The 19,089-nt window shown below is 38.8% G+C and overlaps 1 protein-coding gene across 1 annotated transcript in view; it reads left to right on the top strand.

Moving 5' to 3' along the window:
- Positions 1-19,089, top strand: part of LOC106663438 (UNC93-like protein) — a 99,306-nt gene that overhangs the window by 72,857 nt on the left and 7,360 nt on the right. Inside the window, exons 5-6 of the mRNA XM_014388267.2 lie at positions 13,827-13,989; positions 18,497-18,764. Coding sequence (XP_014243753.1) covers positions 13,827-13,989; positions 18,497-18,764 — 431 coding nt within the window. The remainder of the gene's footprint in view (positions 1-13,826; positions 13,990-18,496; positions 18,765-19,089) is intronic.

Raw genomic sequence — 19,089 nt, 5'->3', positions numbered from 1 at the left:
TCCGAATTCTGTAGATAGTTAAAAGCTGCAGAATCGCGTCTGACGGATCAAAACAGAGTGGATAGACCTGATGACCTCAAACGGCCAAACTACAAGTTTCAAAACTTTGTAGACCCAAGAAGAAAAAGCACACACTTCTCAGGACTTAGTAAAATAAATTTCACTTTACAAAAATCACCTATGTTGATCCGCCTGTGATTATCATAGTTGTACTTACTTTCTCATGAAGGCGTGTGACGATGTCTGCTGTCCATAGTTAAATATTCCAAATATTCCTGTATTTGATAAATCAGGGCAAACCGAGTTGTCTTGCTCGCCTACCTTATGAATTTGTTCTGAAATATTTGAAGCTTTTCATATAAACTCTGGAGGTGTTTAAACCGAACTTCAAAAACGTCAGGTTAGCAATAGTCATGTGGTCTTAAGATTGCCGAGCATAGCAATTTTTGTTCTTAGGCACTTGTTTATTACCGAGCTCTTATTCTTTTTCCAGTTGTGCTTAGGGACAAGCTTACAAGTACTTCACCGCATAACTGTAATTAAAAGGTATAGAAACCTTCCAGTCCAACAAAAAATATGGTCAAGCTTATAGTCTAGTGCAATGATATTGCTTAAACCACTTTGTAAAAAAATTCTTTGTGGTGGAAGGAGTGCTGAATCTTGACCTGTGGTTCCCTTAATCAACCACAGAACTGGTTTTTCATCGTACACCCACATTCATTGCTGGACGACTGGATGATAAAAAGTTCATTTTTATTGGACATCAGGAATCAATTGTAGTAGCTTGACAGGAGATAATTTCCTGTTATTTTTCTGCATTTTAAACATCTCCAAAGCCTAAATTAATGTAGGACAAGCCAATAAGATTGTATACGTGATTACCTTTTTTTATCGGACTGACTCGTTTAGATTGAAACCCCTGGATATTACCTCTTATCTCCTCCTACTTTTCTGTTTTAGTTAATCAAATGTTCCAGCCTCATGCTAAGGCTGCTTGACTGTCCACGTCCGTTTATCTCGTAGCTTCCTATTACAAAAAATACATTCACTCAACACCTTATCGTGTACGGGGCCCCGAATCAAATGACGGACAAGGTTGGGCCGAAAACGTTTCTTTTCTTATTGCAAGTAACACGGTCGGCCAAGGCTGCCATACCGCTTACAAAGCGTTTAGTAACGTCCTGGCGTAACAATCATTCCAAAAGGAAAATGAAGGATGAAGATGAAGTTACAATGATTTGACTACCGTTAGTTAATTGCGATCTTCCAAATGGGACCATCCGCCGATTAGGTAATTCCGATTCAAAAAAACTAAATATTTTTTATTCAATTAAAAGGATAATTCAAAACTTTACATCTCCTCTTTCTTTTATCACTGGCTGATGATCTGGCAAAAAATCGGTTATCAGCCGAAAAAGTTAACCTTGCTTAAGCAAACAGCTAGCAATAGAGCAAGCAAGAAACTTCACTGTGCTTCATCACACTTATTCTTTTTGTATTAAAAAAAATTCTTTGGCATCACTTTCATCATCGGTAGCGGCATTTAACAACATCCGGATCATCCTTCACTCCCATGCATACCATCTTCACATCAAACTAATCACCAGTACCTCCTTATACGCTTGGGAGGTCTGGGGTCCCAATATCAATATTTTAAAGATTTAAGCTCTTTTGGGCCATGCTTGGAAACTTCAGATTATTTTGCCCACCTAGCTCGCCCTAATCCATCTCAAATACTCCACAGCTTAGTCAGTACCTTCTATGGAATCTGATTGACTGCAAATGCTAGGACTCACCAATTTAACCAACGACATCCGCTACAACTGGATTTCACAGCTAAAATGGCTGAAGATTGAAGCTAACTGTGAAAATCTTATCTCTGACCCAGTAAGGAATATTAATCAGGGGAGAATCGCCTTCTTGGCTAATTTTTATGGTAGGTCATCAGACATCTGCTTCCCTTTTGCACACTTGCAGGTCGATGCTATAGCTATTTGACGTGTGATCTTTCATTCTATTAATAAAATAATACTAGCGCTGATTAACCGGTTGCAAATTGTACATTTGACTCCAGGAAAGGTCATAATACTTTAAGGCAAAGCGCATATTGAAGTTACCCCTTTTTGTATCAAAGGGAACAGCACATTGAGACGTGGCGCAGCACACCACGCGTAGCGCTCTGGCAGTGGCACAAATATCGCGCAGCGTGTTGGCGTAGTGTTGCATACCTAGTAGTTGGCAAATTATGTTCCTGCCTCGGAAAAGGGATCCATGTATAAAAGTACCCATGGTACCTGCTAGTAGTTGGCAAATTATGTTCCTGCCTCGGAAAAGGGATCCATGTATAAAAGTACCCATGGTACCTGCTATTGTAGTAGTTGGCAAATTAGTTTCTGCCTCGGAAAAGGGATCCATGTACTAAAGTACCCATGGCACCTGCGAGTAGTTGGCAAATTAGTTTCTGCCTCGGAAATGGGATCCATGTACAAAAGTACCCATGGTACCTACTAGTAGTTGGCATATTAGTTTCTGCCTCGGAAATGGGATCCATGTACAAAAGTACCCATGGTACCTGCTAGTAGTTGGCAAATTAGTTTCTGCCTCGGAAATGGGATCCATGTACAAAAGTACCCATGGTACCTGCTAGTAGTTGGCAAATTAGTTTCTGCCTCGGAAATGGGATCCATGTACAAAAGTACCCATGGTACCTACTAGTAGTTGGCAAATTAGTTTCTGCCTCGGAAAAGGGATCCATGTACAAAAGTACCCATGGTACCTGCTAGTAGTTGGCAAATTAGTTTCTGCCTCGGAAATGGGATCCATGTACACAAGCACCTGCTAGTAGTCTACACAAAAATTCAGAGCTCCGATTGGCCAGCGTGCATCTCAATACCCTCAACACCTAACCTCTTTCAGATTCATTTGAGACGCCTCACTGAAGATGGCACAAAGCTGAAACGCGTAGCATAAAAAACCGTCGAGTATATACGGACACAATAAATAACCTAATGTCGGTTCAACAAGTGTACAAGGAGCTGAGCAATATTGTTTAAATCTCTGTTAAAGTTGAACAACCGGTAAACTTTATATATAAATGTTAAGAAGTTGGAATTGGTTGAATTGTAACAGTTACATGGTTGCCAAAAAAAATTACACGAACTTATTGTAAAAGAATGTTATTCAATATACATTAATTAATTCATCAAGAAAAATAATTATTTCCAATTAGCTATAAATCAACCTATTCGGCTATCTTAAAAAGTTGATATTTTTAAATGCACATTAATTTAATGATTAACTAGAGCTACAATTTTTTATTGCATGCTTTAAAAACCTGCATTCGCTGATATCTATTTGGTACGGAACAAAATAGGACAGCATGATAAGGTTAAAATATGATGTAGTTTGATCGTTTCCGAGCATAGGTCTATTCAGGTCTGTCTGCCATCTTCAGAGGAGGGTTTTTGTGCTATTTTACCTAGATATTTTGTTGTTTGGATAGAATTCGGGTTAGAAGACAAAACGTGTCATCCGGTGGTTATAATAGTATTGGAAAGTATAGGAAAATCGGCAGTTAATGTTAAACATAATAGGACCAAGAATGCTCCCTTGAGGGACGTCGGTTTGTATTGATATCTGAGTATTATTCAGTTGAATAGCATTCTAGTTCAAGGGGTAAGAACGTTGTTACATAGATGATTTCTAGTGACTTTCAAAAGACTCAAACTATCTTTGAGTTTCGACTGTCTGGACACAAGACTGGTGGAAAAAGAAGAGGAATGAGGAAAAATGTAACCAGTTTACATTGAAAAGTTCTCTGCTGTACATCAACAACAAAGAGGACTTCCACTCAAGTCTGATACTTAAGAGACTAAAACTTAACAGAAGACTTGGATAACTAAGAACGCTTTTAGTACCGAAATCTGTTAGTTACTATATAAAACAATACTGCTACCACTTTGTACATTTATACCGGATCTGTGGGGTTTCGCGATATCATTTCCAATGCATTCAATTCGTCCAATTAAAAGGCAAACCGAGTTGTCTTGATCCCCTACCCTATGACTTTGTTCTGGAATATTTTTATATGAACTGTGGAGATCCATAATTCAAAAAAATAAGCATTCACTTGGTCATAGGATTGCCGTGAATAGTAGTATCTGGTTCTCATGGACTTTACATTACTGAGCTTTTATTGTGCTTTCTCCACTTGTGCCTAGGGTCAAGGTAAATAACTTCCAGGTACATCAACACATAATCTCATCGAAATTCAAATGTATAGAAACGTCCCACAAAAAACGGTCAACAGTGAACCAATGTTATAACCAATTAACCATTTCTTCTTTGGCCAAGTTCAATGATAGCTGTTTAAACCACTTAAATTGTATGTGGACAAAAGTACTCATGGTCCTGCTAGTAGTTGGCAAATTATGTTTCTGCCTCGGAAAAGGGATCTATGTACAAAACTATCGACTTCCACTCAGTCAGGTACTTAAGACTATGCCTAGACCCCAGACTGACGTGGACTTTAGAGACTACAACTTAACAGTACACTTGGACAACTACAAAGTGTTTTAGGACCGAAATCTATTGAACAAGGAGCTATCGACTTCCACTCAGTCAGATACTTAGGACTGTGCCTAGACTGCAGACTGACGTGAACTTTGAGACTACAACTTAACAGAAGACTTGGACAACTATAAAGGTTTTTAGGACCGAAATCTACTGAACAAGGAGCTGTCGACTTCCAATCAGTCAGATACTTAGGACTAAGCCTAGACCCCAGACTGACATGGACTTTAGAGACTACAACTTAACAGGAGACTTGGACAACTGTAAAGGCTTTTAGGACCGAAATCTACCGAACAAGGAGCTATCGACTTCCACTCAATCAGATACTTAGGACTGTGCCTAGACCCCAGACTGACGTGGACTTTAGAGACTACAACTTAACAGGAGTCTTGGACAACTGTAAAGGCTTTTAGGACCGAAATCTACCGAACAAGGAGCTATCGACTTCCACTCAATCAGATACTTAAGACTATGCCTAGAGCCCAGACTGACGTGGACTTTAGAGACTACAACTTAAGAGGAGACTTGGACAACTATAAAGGCTTTTAGGACCGAAATCTACTGAACAAGGAGATATCGACTTCCACTCAGTCAGATACTTAGGACTATGCCTAGACCCCAGACTGACGTGGACTTCAGAGACTACCACTTAACAGAAGACTAGGACAACTATAAAGGATAAAAGCTAACTACAAGACATTATTGCGAACCATTTGGACATTTTTAGTGGACGGTGGGGTTCCATCCAGCGCATCCAATCCTTCCAATGAAAAGGCCTTAGAAAAATTGTGAAAGGTCTTTACTACGTCACTAACCTCACTGTCCACAACGACCTCAACGTTAATTTTGTCAACTAATCCGAGTCCTCTTCCAAATGAACTTCTCCATGGTTCCTAATATCCTAATAGACTAACTGCCTGCCTACGTATTTCCATCTCCACAACCCGCCGACGCCTTAAGAAGAGACCTTACCCTTTAATCCCTCATTTTGAGTTCTAGCGTTGGCTAGGCAAGGACCTGTGCCCTCCGAGTCTAGTTCTAGCCATAGAGCTATTGTTGTGTCTGAGAGAAAAATCTATACATGTATATATTTGCAATGCGTATTTTTATACACAGTACAAATCAACTTTTTTAATAAAATGGGGCAGATCAACTAGGAGATGGACGTGAAGTTTGGCCGCCTCATAGCCTGGCCCGCTGTATTGAGTACTTTACGCTTGGGGGTTGATTCCCACCTGTAAATTCAAAACTCTTATGGAAAACGTAAAAATAACGAAACAGGAAGGTAACTTCAACCAAAAAAAAAACACAACAGGATAACACTTCTCTTTTAAAAGAAAAGCACGTTACAGGTCAATTTTCAGATCAATTGGCAATATCCTCGTCCATTTTTTCTGTCATTGAACATTCTTGCATGGCAGGATGATGCGAAAAAGGAAACCGGTGGCCGAGTGATGCTCAATACTGCATTCTTTTAATTCACGCCTCGTGTTCTTTGCTTTAGCCAGCATGCGAAGAATGCAGTTTTACAATCCAAAGATTTTTCTCCCCGGGTAGATGGATGTTTGTTTATATTTATGACTTTATTATTTGGAAATGTATTAATTATAGGTTAAAGGACTTTTTGAAGAAGCATATTGGCAGATTTATACAAAGTTTTTTTTTAGTCGTACGTAATCTTTGGTGAAATTCAGGTTTCGTGACGCAAGACAGAGCAATTTATAAAATTGGGCACAAAAAGAATCATGCACGTCGCTTTTGGGCTTTGATTCCTTTTTCTCCTTTTCACACGATTTGCAAAAGATGGAATGATTACAGTGATTAGTTATGACTGGCGGATTTCTGCCTCCAGCCTCAAGCCGGCAATTAAAAAAAATCAGTATCCAGTTAATTTTTGAAAGTTGTCAAAATGCCGTGTCTAACGGAGAGACGGGTTTTCAGGTCCGAGTACAATTTTGAAGAAAAAATAAAATTCAACCTGTCTTTTGACCCTTGGAACAAATCAAAACCTAAGAAAACCGTTAACTGTTGGTAGTTTGAAAATATAGAAAGTCGCTTATCACTGGCGAACTCAATTTCTTAATAGAATTGAAATGAAAACACATGACTCAACAGGTGGACTGAGCTTATCCAATAATCCAAGTCTAATTGGCGAATCAGAAATTTAAAAAAATTACATATTTTATAACCTCTCGAGATATTTTAAAACGTTTTGGCAATTACATCCTGTCCCAGATTCGTTTTGATTTTAAAAAACCTACATTTTAGCATTCCACTCACACTCTAATCTTTGGATATTATATTAAAACAAATTAAAATTCATACTAATCAGTTGAATGATTAAGACAAAAAGATTATGTATTTCGAAATTTCAAAGAAATTAAGCGATGCTATTGTGAAATTCGCCAATAATCGACGATATTTGTCATATTTCAGCGAGATTTTTTTTTTCTTTAAGGAACCATTCAAGGAGATTAAGTTTGCCGATTGTGCCGAGGAAGATGGTTTATCGCAATTTTCTGAAGGTAGACAACTTTCTGAGTAGTGATAAATTATATGTCATGGCGATTTTCATACAATAAGAACACAAATCACAGCATATGAACTGATTATGTATTCATGCGAAGGGTACAAATAATATGGAATTATTGCCTATAGCTGATTATTTAAAAGACAACACAAGAAGATAATGTCACTGTTTAAAAAAACTCTCTTTTGCATGTATATATTTTCTTCATTTTTACAGATTTGATTTCTTTCTGGCATCTCTTTAATTCATTCACATCAACAAGGCTAGAAAGTAAAAATGTTTTAAGTTGAGAAGTTGTCGATGATGAGTAAAGTCATACAAAAGCCCTGTGTACAGAAGAAGGGGGCCATTTGAAATTACCTGGGACAAGCAGGCGATTTGCAACAAAACCACAAGCACTTTGCCAAAGCAGGTGTTTTATTATTTTGCAACTGCATGCCTAGGGATAGGCGAATCGTCCTTTCACCAGCCAAGGTTGTTGACCGCGGGATCCAGATCTCGGATATGGTTAACGCCACCTTTTGTCTAACGGTCTAAAAAGAACAAATCCGCGATCGTATCATCTCTAAAACTACCCTGGAGGCTGTAAAAACGCAAAAAACCTCGTCAAATCGTCAGAAAATAGAGTCCTCCAAACAGTTCCCATAGCAGGAGTCGATTAGATCCGGATATTTCTTGTGAAACTTCAATGTTTTTCGCTTTTAGACGAAGGACAGTCAGGTTCACAAGGTTGGGCGGTTCCAGCGCAAATTTACATACCTTCCATCTGATTTTTTCCCCCTTCGAAATGAAGAGAAATCTCAAGAAATATTAAAGTCGGTCACTAAAAATTGCAGGAGAAATGTGCTGGGGTGGATATGAGAGAAATTGAGACTTTCGGTTTCGACCTGTCGGGAGAGTCCCTGGGGTTAGTTTAGTTTTTTTAAACTTATCCATAATTAAAAATAAGCTTTGTACTCGGCATGAAGTAAATCTTTCCTTAAAATTCGCCAGTTAAGTCTTTTGTTCCAAATTTGAAATAATGGCAAAATTTGAAGTGTATCTAATAAGTGTATTTACACCATTCTTAAAAAAACTCAAAAATAGTAAATATCATAATATGAAAAACAGGAAAATTTAACGGTTTTTTAAACGGCTACCGCTAGTAAATCTTCGCGGACATGGAAATATACAGGGTGAATTGCTACTCGTGCTACAAACTTCTCCAGTAGATTCTTCACCCTAAAATGAACAAAAAAGTTCATATTGTCCATGGTCCGATTCTCAACCATTTCAGAGTAATTTCGCTTTTTATCGATTTTGAAAGATATCACGTCCTGGCGTCGGAAAATCGTGATATCTTTTAATCTAAACATTTCTCTTAAAATCTATAAGCACCGTTGAAATCCCCGTTAATTTTTAGAGAGAATCAAAATCATAATTCCATTGAAATTTTTTAATTTAATTTAATGCCCATTTAGTATGTAATGCTTAAGAAGTTTACAAACAGCTAGAAGGTCAAGGAAGAAAGACCCAAACGTTTTGCCACCTTCATCTTCTTATTGAAAAATTAACGGGGATTTCAACGGTGCTTATAGATTTTAAGAGAAATGTTTAGATTAAAAGATATCACGATTTTCCGACGCCAGGACGTGATATCTTTCAAAATCGATAAAAAGCGAAATTACTCTGAAATGGTTGAGAATCGGACCATGGTCAATATGAACTTTTTTGTTCATTTTAGGGTCAAGAATCTACTGGTGAAGTTTGTAGCACGAGTAGCAAGTCACTCTCAAACATTAGCAATCCTTGAACCACCATTTTTTCTCTTTTTGTCATCAACATCTTGGTCTCACAACCACTAAATAAGAAAATGACGAGTGCGTTGGAAGCGTTATTAAATCAGGTAGTTTTCCTCAAATTTGCTGCCTTCTGAGACTAAAATTAGAAACTCTGGATTACTTTATACACTTTCCGATTTACACAATTTTCCACTCTTTTTGTAGTTCTGGCTGAAATAAAACACAAAAAATTAGCCCAAACATTTTGCCACCGTCATCTTCTTATTGAAAAATTAACGGGAATTTCAACGGTGCTATTAGATTTTCAGAGAAATGTTTAGATTAAAAGATATCACGATTTTCCGACGCCAGGACGTGATATCTTTCAAAATCGATAAAAAGCGAAATTACTCTGAAATGGTTGAGAATCGGACCATGGACAATATGAACTTTTTTGTTCATTTTAGGGTGAAGAATCTACTGGAGAAGTTTGTAGCACGAGTAGCAATTCACCCTGTATATAGGCCATACACGTTTCGCAGGATTGCTCAGTGTCTGAGGTTCCGATTCCGATTACTCAGTGTCTCGGGATGAAAAAAGTACACCGTAATTTAAAAGACAATAATAAAGCCTAATGGCGTGTAAGAATGTATTTTAGTGAATAATGTACAATAAATAACAGTTGTGTTCCTTTCTAACGCCAACGTCAAATTACTACGTTTAACGACTTTTTTGCATAATTTTTCATTGTTAGTGAAAGGCCGCCGAGATAAATAGCACTGATAAACATGTCACAATTTTCAATAGTTATTACAGTCACGATGAAAAAGGCGAAATGCAGAAATGCGTCTGAGAGACCAGCAGATCGTGGATAGCCAAACCAAAATGGTCGACAACGAGCAACAAGTCATCACCTCGCAGACCCCAAGTAAAGTTTCTTTAAGGTTTCTTCTTGGGAGTGGACCTCTAGTATAGTCATCTTTGATCATCTCGACCTCCTCGTGGCTTTGGTATGTCAGACATGTTTCGGAATTTTGTCATCTTGTACGCTGGGTTTGAAGACCAATTTATCAGTTGTCCTATTTTTACAGTTGAGAGGTTTGTTCTTAGGGTTTGCAAAGTGATGGGCCGTTGGAAGTCATCCAAATCTTTCTATTCGCGCTGTTTTGGTCAGTCAGATGCGATGACGTAGTTTTGCCATTTCAGTAGGGTGATGCTATCCTTTTTTGGCAGTCTTGTGTTTTGTTACAATTATGAGATGAACCTGTAGTTTTGCCGTTGGGGTCATCCCAGACTTTGTACTAACGCTGTTTTGCTGCGTCAGATTTTCGTTTCAGTGTTTCGCCATCTTCTGCTTTGGATTTGGGCACCATTTCGTCTGTCGTCGTCTTTTGAAACACTTTTGAGATTTCTTCTTGGGGTTTGCAAAGTGATGGGCAGTTGAGGTCATCCAAATCTTTCTATCCACGCTATTTTGGTCCATCAGATGCAATTCAGAGTTTTATCATCTTCAATAGTGTGATGCTGTCCTTTTTTGCCAATCTTGGGTTTTGTTACAATTATGAGATGAAGCTGTAATTTGGCCGTTTGAGGTCATCCCCGACTTTCTACTCACGCTGTTTTGATGCGTCAGATTTTCGTTTCAGTGTTTCGCCATCTTCTGCTTTGGATTTGGGCACCATTTCGTCTGTCGTCGTCTTTTGAAACACTTTTGAGATTTCTTCTTGGGGTTTGCAAAGTGATGGGCAGTTGAGGTCATCCAAATCTTTCTATCCACGCTATTTTGGTCCATCAGATGCAATTCAGAGTTTTATCATCTTCAATAGTGTGATGCTGTCCTTTTTTGCCAATCTTGGGTTTTGTTACAATTATGAGATGAAGCTGTAATTTGGCCGTTTGAGGTCATCCCCGACTTTCTACTCACGCTGTTTTGATGCGTCAGATTTTCGTTTCAGTGTTTCGCCATCTTCTGCTTTGGATTTGGGCACCATTTCGTCTGTCGTCGTCTTTTGAAACACTTTTGAGATTTCTTCTTGGGGTCTGCAAGAACCTGTATGTTGACCGTTTCACATCATCCTGATCTATTTATACTTGATATTTTGGCTAACAGACGCAGTTTAGACATTTTACCACATTCACTAATTGGTTACTGTGCTTTTTTTACCAGTCTTGTCTCTTTTTGCACAAGTATAAGATAGGCAACGACCAAATCAGAGAAATTGTGTTGAAGACAATAACGAACTTTCCAGAAAGATATTTTGTAATATTACATTATATTTCCATGTTGCCAACTTTTTTGAACAATTTCGAGTTATTGGAGCTAGTGATTATAGCTTCTTGTCTCTAGACACTTTTTATATTTGAAAAGTGAATGTCGAGTGCGAAACTTATTAGAATACAATATTTAATTTTGCGCAAATTATGAGTGCAAATATACAAGACAAGAACAAAATGAACAAAGAAGACTCAAAAAGTTCTATTATTACTATCATGTGGGTTGGCTCGATTGAAGGCAAATGTCACACGTCTGCTAGTCAAGATAAAACATGTATTTAAAGAAAAAAAAATCCAACCGTAATATTTAATGATCTGTACATCCTTTGTTGCTGATTTTATTTTTATTTTGCCACGGTCTTTAATCAGAAAATTGTTCTTTCAAAGCCGTCCAACTTTTTTCTTCAGCCTTCATTGCGCAAACGGAGTTCAACGACTTATTTCTGTCGTAAGCGAATTTGTGCTAATCTAAATGCAAAACTACAGTTTTAAAAAAATTACGTCACCTTACATAGCACACTATTAAAACATCAATTTTTACCATATTCTAAAAAAGTAATGTCTATTTTTAATTTAAGCCACTTTCCAAGCCTAATAGGCAAGCCAACTGAATTGCAAAGTTAAAGAAAAAATTGAAAATTTGGTCGTTCTGATCATTTTGGTCTGCCTATCGTCGCTGATTTGGTCTGTCAGATGTTTAGTCGGTTGGATCCAAAGAGAAAAACAATTGAATCACTGAATGAATGCAAAAACTGTAATATTTACAATATAAACCAAATACAATATAAAGAAGAAAAACAACATTAAATAGACAAGGATCGAAAAATCCGTCTGCCTTAGGTCTTATTACTTCAGTAATAAAATAAAAAATTCAATTATTCTGTCAGTTCGTATCTGTAGCACCAAGCCTGCCTCACAAACCCAATCAAAGGCCTAGATCTTGAACCCTCCAAATAACCCGGAAGAGTTCACTCCTACACAGAGTGGAGCGACCTAGGTGAAGCAAGCTGATCTCTCCCAGAATTGAACACTGCCAAGAAATGAAAAACAGATTCGAGGACGTGTGAATTGCAAAGCGAGCAGAAGCCCTGCTCACCCCTTTCCACGTGGTCGAGTTCAGCTGAAGCATTTTAAAAAGCCAACGCAGCTCTACCAAAGAGTAACCTTTAAATTGGATTTCTTCAGATTGAACAACCTTTAACTTTTTATATAATGAAAAGTGCGCCGAGCTCTTGGCACTATCAGGACATTGACTGCGGTATTGGGCATTAATCAGAATCAAGAGAGCCAAAAAATGAGTACTCCAGTTAATGATACTTGCCAATGACAGGGAGAAGCCCATGTCATATTTCGCCAGGCAGAGAAGCAAGAAATATCCGAACTATTTCAAAGGTAATTTTTGAGAGTCTCGAGTCTGGAGAACCTAGCGTCTCCAGGATAAAGGAAAAATGCAACTGTGAGGTAATTTGGTGTGCGACCTGGTAGAGTAAAAAGTTTTCTTATGAAAAATTACTGTACGTTTTCCACAAGCGCCTGACAAGCGTTTTAAATCAGTAGACAGTTTGATGAATCTCTGACAAGATCCTTGCCACGATTAACTGTCCGGTGTGAGATCAGTTACACTGCGTGGACAGCACTAAGCGAGTCCTACGTGCGAGAATTACTGAACTACGGGCGCAAGCACTTTCCAAGCCTAACTGCTTGCTATTGAGGGCGGACTCGTAATGGTACGTGGTGAGACTCCTTGAGAGTAGCCCAGGGGGTATATCTTACCCTCTGGAAGGTGGTTAGTATTCCACTTAAATAAAACACCGGTGCCGGCCCGTCCGTCGGAAGTACCACGCTAGGGGTGCGCCTCCACTCGGGGTAGCCACAGAGCTGCTTCTCTATCGAGCGGGAGTAACTTCGGCTGCGACTCTAGTCGGGCGGCCTGCCGACCCAGCACTACAGAAGGGCCAAGCGGAGAAGAGGCTTTTTCAAGGTTGAAAATCTACGGTATTGCACATCCCACCGCAGACGGAAGCGTGTCGTCTCCCTTCTTGAGAAAAGATACCGTGCTCGCACGAGGGACACCGATATGGCTAGGCGCGGTCTTAAAAGATCCTCACGTCCTTTTCAGAATGTCGAGCAAGATTGCGAAAGAATCTACCTTTCCCATAGCTTCGAATCTCTGAAAGCTTCACATCTGACACCCATAGCAAAGAATTCCTCGGGACCCAGAGTTAAATATATAAACTTTACATCGATTAGGATCGTGCTAAGGGTCATAATAGACGACCAGGTTTGATTCAATGCTAATTTAGCCGTCGACGACTTCGAGGAGACAAGTCTCGACCAAGAAAACCAGGGAGTTAATAAATTGCCTAAGTATTTATAGTCATTCACCACCTGTATAGTCTCATCTTTTTTAGAAGAAACGATCCAAAGAATTTAATCTACCATCCTTCCTGAACACAACTTCGGATTTATGTAGAGATACAAACAATTATTTATTATACGTTTATAAAAAGCTATGGGCTTATTCGCGTTAGATGGTAAAGTTTGTATGTTTGTCGATCAAATTAGTCTGTGTGACCCTTCATTGATGACACACCGAGATTACAGGTCCATCACCCCACAGATCTCTCAATATAAGTGTATCTAATCTGTATTGTATCTAATCGATTAATATTGCATTTTCTTCTGTCCAGGTACGGTGAGAAGCAAAGAAGGACGGACTCGGCGGAACTGAGCGGAATCCAGCTACTCTCCGCGACCGCCAACCATCTCAAGAAGCCATACCAACAGCTGCTGATTCCGATCACCGTCTGGATCGGGATGGAGCAGGCCTTCATCGGCGCTGATTTTACACAGGTGAATTGTATAAAACAATTTCCAGAACAATTTGTCCCCCTGGCCCGCTCCCGAGGTAATTGCCTGTCGTCAGATGTAATTGTGATAAATTAACCCCCCCTTCCAATATACAATGGGTTCTCACCGTGATAACGGAAATTAAACTTTCCCACAAACGTACTTTTCAATTGGAAGGCTCAATGCCTTTAACAGGAGATTTGAACCGTCAAATAATATTCTATAATAAATATCAAAAAAACTACATTAAGCTCTCTGAATTAAATTCTCGCTTTCAAATTGCAACGGTGAACTTAAAAAATTGACCTCTTTTTAGCTTTGAAAAGAAGACTCGTGTTCAAAGTGTTGATCAATTATGTTCAAAACGTGACTTCGTACAATGAAGGAGTCTATTTGGCAAAATCAAGAAAGCTTCACCTTGACTGTACGACTTTCCCATATATTCATAACATCGTTAGGGATTTCCTAACGTTTAAAAAATATGAACAATAGACTAGGAAAAAGACTAAAGGGTTGGAAAAATATATTGAATTGCGAAGCAGCTGTCTGTGATATCTCAATCAATTCGTCTCAAATGATCTACCAAAGAAATCAATTAACACTATTTTTTATTTTACTTAATCGAACCTAGCAGTAATAATAGTAATTAATTATTAATAGAATTTTTTTACTAAAATACATTAACAGTCTATTGTTGAATAAAAATTAACTGCACTCTATGGAACATTAATTACTAGTGCCATTCGATTATAAGCTTAAAATATGAGCAATCAAACTCATCAGGAAAGTACATTTCGGTCTTTCAAGCTGAAATACATGTCACCTATTATGTCTGGGAAGAATGGGCCAAAGGAACACCACTAAAGGCAAATTCCTACTGGTATACTGACGGCTCTAAAACCGACAAGGGTTCGTGAGCTGGGGTCTTTGCGATGAACCGAACTGACGTAAACCTAGGCAAGTACGCTACAGTTTTCCAGGCTGAAATCATAGCGATTGAACCGTGTGTCTGAGAAATAAAAAGGCTAGGAATACATTCCCGGAAGATAGCCATTTTCCCTGACAGTCAGGCAGCTCTCAGGGCCTTAGCCACGTGCGAGGCGAAGGCAAAGAGATGTTTGAAACTGCATGGAGGCTGTGACGGAATTCAGTGGCACTAATGACCTGACCATGGGTGTCAGACATTCGGGACATAGAGGAAACGAAAAGGTTGACATGTTGGCCAAAAAGGGACCCAACATGGACTCTATGGACCCACAAGCCTAGCAGCCTGCCAAAAAGAGGATACATCTTAGAATGGATCCTTAATAAGACCAACCTGGTGGAACAATACCACAGGCATGTGGCACGCGGAGATTCCAAGGACCATTCGCAAAATTTACAAAAGAATTATTGGAAGGCAACCGCAACCGAACCAGGATTCTGGTTGGACTCCTGACAGGGCACTGCAACATAAGGAGGCACTGCAAAAGTTTGACATGTTGGCCACAAAGGGAGTCTCTCTGGATCCCGAAACCTACTGCGGTTTAGCATCCGCCACAAAAGAGCATACATCTTAAAATCGATCCTTAATGAATCCAAAACATGGTGGAACAATTCCGCAGGTATGAGGCACGCGAAGAGATTCAAAGAAGGACCATTCGCCAAACTTACAAAAGAATTACTGAAAGGCAACCGCAGCCGAACCAGGATTCTGGTTGGACTCCTGACAGGGTACTGCAAGTTAAGAAAGCACATGCACCGGATAGGAGTACAGATAGAAGAAACACTGTGCAGATACTTCCAGGAAGAGGAGGAGACCGCAGAAGACATTTTCTGTTTCTGTGAAGGTCTATGTAGGTGCAGGTTCTTGCAACTAAGACAAGAAAAATCACAAGCAAGATCCTACACCAAGGAACCGATGGAAAAGCTGTGTAGTCTGAAGCTGGCCAATAAAAATAAATAACCGAGGAGCACAATAGATCTATTCAGAGGTGCAGTAGACCTTGTCGCCGCCTCTTTTATCCCTGTCCCTATTTTGCCTTAGAAAATCTTAAAAGACCTTATACTGACAAAAAAAGTCTTCATAAGAGCTGAGTTTGGGCAGCTGTTAAGATGTAAAAAATCACATCAAAATTAGTTAGATAATAACAAAAACCTCCAAAACTTGGGGCAACAGAACAACTTGATAATACAATATATTGTGTCCCAAGAAATAAGAGAATTTTGGGTAATGAAAAAGTAGATGCACTGGCCAGAGAAGGATCTGTAAGACCAAATATAAGCCCTGAACTTGGAATAACAAAAAACAGACACAGAATCCTCCATCACAGAATGGATTCAAAAAATACAAAATGAGAATTGGATAAACTCTAGAGGTTCTTAGCACAAATAAGCTTGTCTTAAAACTACCCTAACCAACACTAGCATCTGGCAAAACATGTACATTACATGGGTTTATTTAGTGATGACCACATTAGTAGATTATACAATGAGGAGGAAAAACAGCCAATCCATATCATCTTCGAATGTGAAGTGTCTGATAATGGTGGCAACCTGGGAAAGGAACTGTAGCAAAGTCAATGACCTAGCACTCCTTAGGAGAAAGATAGAGTTTGCACTGAACTAGAGAACTAGGAAAGTACTAAGTCTGCATGCAGTATCCATTCAATACGTGTTATTTGCAAGATTTTTCTAACAAAAAGAAAACCTAAATAAGAGTTGTTTTTTTAAACGCGTGCCCGCTAATGGTCTTTTCTATGAAGGTAATCTACCAGGAATTTTGCAAATTGTCTTTGACTGATAAGCCGGAAATTGCTTGAAAACAAACAAAAAACACGCGGCAAAGGAAATTATTTAAATTTTAAGTCATTAAAATAGATCCTTGAAGAATGTGACTTGGTTCAAGTTAATTACCCCTTCTCGCTTATACGTTCGTACCGCGATAATAATCTAATTTAACAATTAACGAAATTCTCGGTTGATAAATGAACTGGCTTATTAGATAAGAGTCATTTTTGAAACAAAGACGGCTTTGTACAATTTAAAAAAAAAACCTTGAGCCAACAATGTCGGCAACAGGTTAACAGAATCAAGTTTTATCTGGAGTGTTTAAGTAAACAAATCAATTTAAAAAATTTGAGCATAATATTTAACAATAATTCACATCAAAGTGTGGCCTGCCTGCAGATTAAAACTTCTAAGGCACTTTCATAAAAAGTTGAAATAATATGCTTAATTTTAGTGAATGCATTTATTAGCGTGAAAGTTATAGTTTGTGTTGGAATATCGAGTACCCAACAAACACACCAATCTGGGTTATTTAGTTTTATATATGTGCGCATTAAGATAGGGGTAATCACTGGCCTAATATCAAAAACCCTGTGTGTATTTATTTGCGTGAGTTGTTAAGAGTATATACGGTCTGTACGGAATATCGAATATCTGTCGAACCAATTAGGTTAACTTAGGATAGCAAATGCGTGATTTTTATTGTGTGTGAATGTATTTATTAGCGTGAGAGTTGTAGTTTGGGTGTGTTTGTGTTGAAACATCGAGTACCCAGCAAACACACCAATCTGGGTTATTTAGTTTTATATATGTGGGCATTAAGATAGGGGTAATCACTGGCCTAATATCAAAAACCCTGTGTGTATTTATTTGCGTGAGTTGTTAAGAGTATATACGGTCTGTACGGAATATCAAATATCTGTCGAACCAATTAGATTAACTTAGCATAGTGAATGCCTGATTTTTATTGTGTGTGAATGAATTTATTAGCGTGAATGAACAAAAGTTGAACTTTAGTGGGGGGGATTTCAGCAGTATAATGAAAACTCTTGAAACCCGCCAATCTTAACTTGGATAATCTTTTAAATATAATAAACGTGTATTTTAATTGACTTAGGGTATTTTAATCATGTGTGGAAGGGTTAAACATTAAAAATTCGGTAATAAAACAAATTTGAGACAAAACGTCAGGAGGTAGCAATAGCCCTAGTGGCTACCCGGCCGGGAAAAAATTCTCTTTATTAGCTTTTGACTACATATTTATGAAAGTCATTATTTCCACATATTTAAGTCTGATCGGTATTTATGAAGGCAGTTTTCTATTTCCATTAGTTGTCGTTAATGTTTTCACTTATTGCCGGATTTGATCGAAGAATCGAACCCTTCATATTCATCCTCAAGGGATTCCCGGAAGATTTACGAAAGAGATGAAGCTTTGACTTTTTACAATGGGATTTATTCTGACAGGCGAGGGGAGGACCCATAAACCTCCCGGGTTCTCGTATTTTCTCCACGGATTTGTTTATAGTGCAGGAATCTGACCGGTAACATCTTCCTCCGTTCGGCCTTGTCCCAGTGTGGTTTTTATCGCCTCGGGACAACCTATATTATTTTTTATCCGACACATTTTATTCCAGGACTCCGACCTTTGTCAACGTTCGACAAGTTCCGAGTCTGCCGGCTTGGTTCGAATGTTGAACTTTTAAACGGATGAATGAAATGATTTTTTTTTTTTTTTCAGGCGTATGTCTCTTGCGCTCTGGGAGTTCCAAACGTCGGTTACGTTATGATATGCTTCGGTGTGGTGAACGCCATATGCTCCTTGGTCTTCGGGACTCTCATGAAGTACATCGGAAGATTCCCGATCATGGCGCTGGGTGCCTTGGTCCACGCTGGTCTCGTCATCATTCTGCTCTACTGGAGGCCACACCCGGCATCGCCGCTCGTCTTCTTCGCCATCTCGGGACTCTGGGGTGTCGGCGACGCCGTCTGGCAGACTCAAGTCAACGGTGAGCAAACTATTAAACATTTATCGACAAATCACCCTGGTCTACTCTCGCTATTTTATCAGTTAAACGCCATCTGTTTTATAAACTTATAACATAAAAAGAAGTTCCATTTTACGCAGAAATATCCTCCCCCGTACATCAACATCAAGGAGCTTGATTAGACAATGGAATGATTTTTAATTCACACCTATGGCTTAAGATATAGTAAAAGCTAAGCAGAAGATTTGGCCAACTACGAGGATTTTGATCTGCCTATCCTGTTTTGGTCTGTCAGATGCGATTCGGCATTATGCCATCTTCAGCGGTGGGTTTGTGCAGTCTCACA

This window comes from Cimex lectularius, unplaced genomic scaffold (genome assembly GCF_000648675.2).
Source record: "Cimex lectularius strain Harlan isolate CLEC.00 unplaced genomic scaffold, Clec_2.1 scaffold44, whole genome shotgun sequence".
NCBI lineage: Eukaryota > Metazoa > Arthropoda > Insecta > Hemiptera > Cimicidae > Cimex > Cimex lectularius.
Note: the sequence above shows the minus strand (reverse complement) of the source record. Positions and strands in the feature narration are given on the sequence as shown.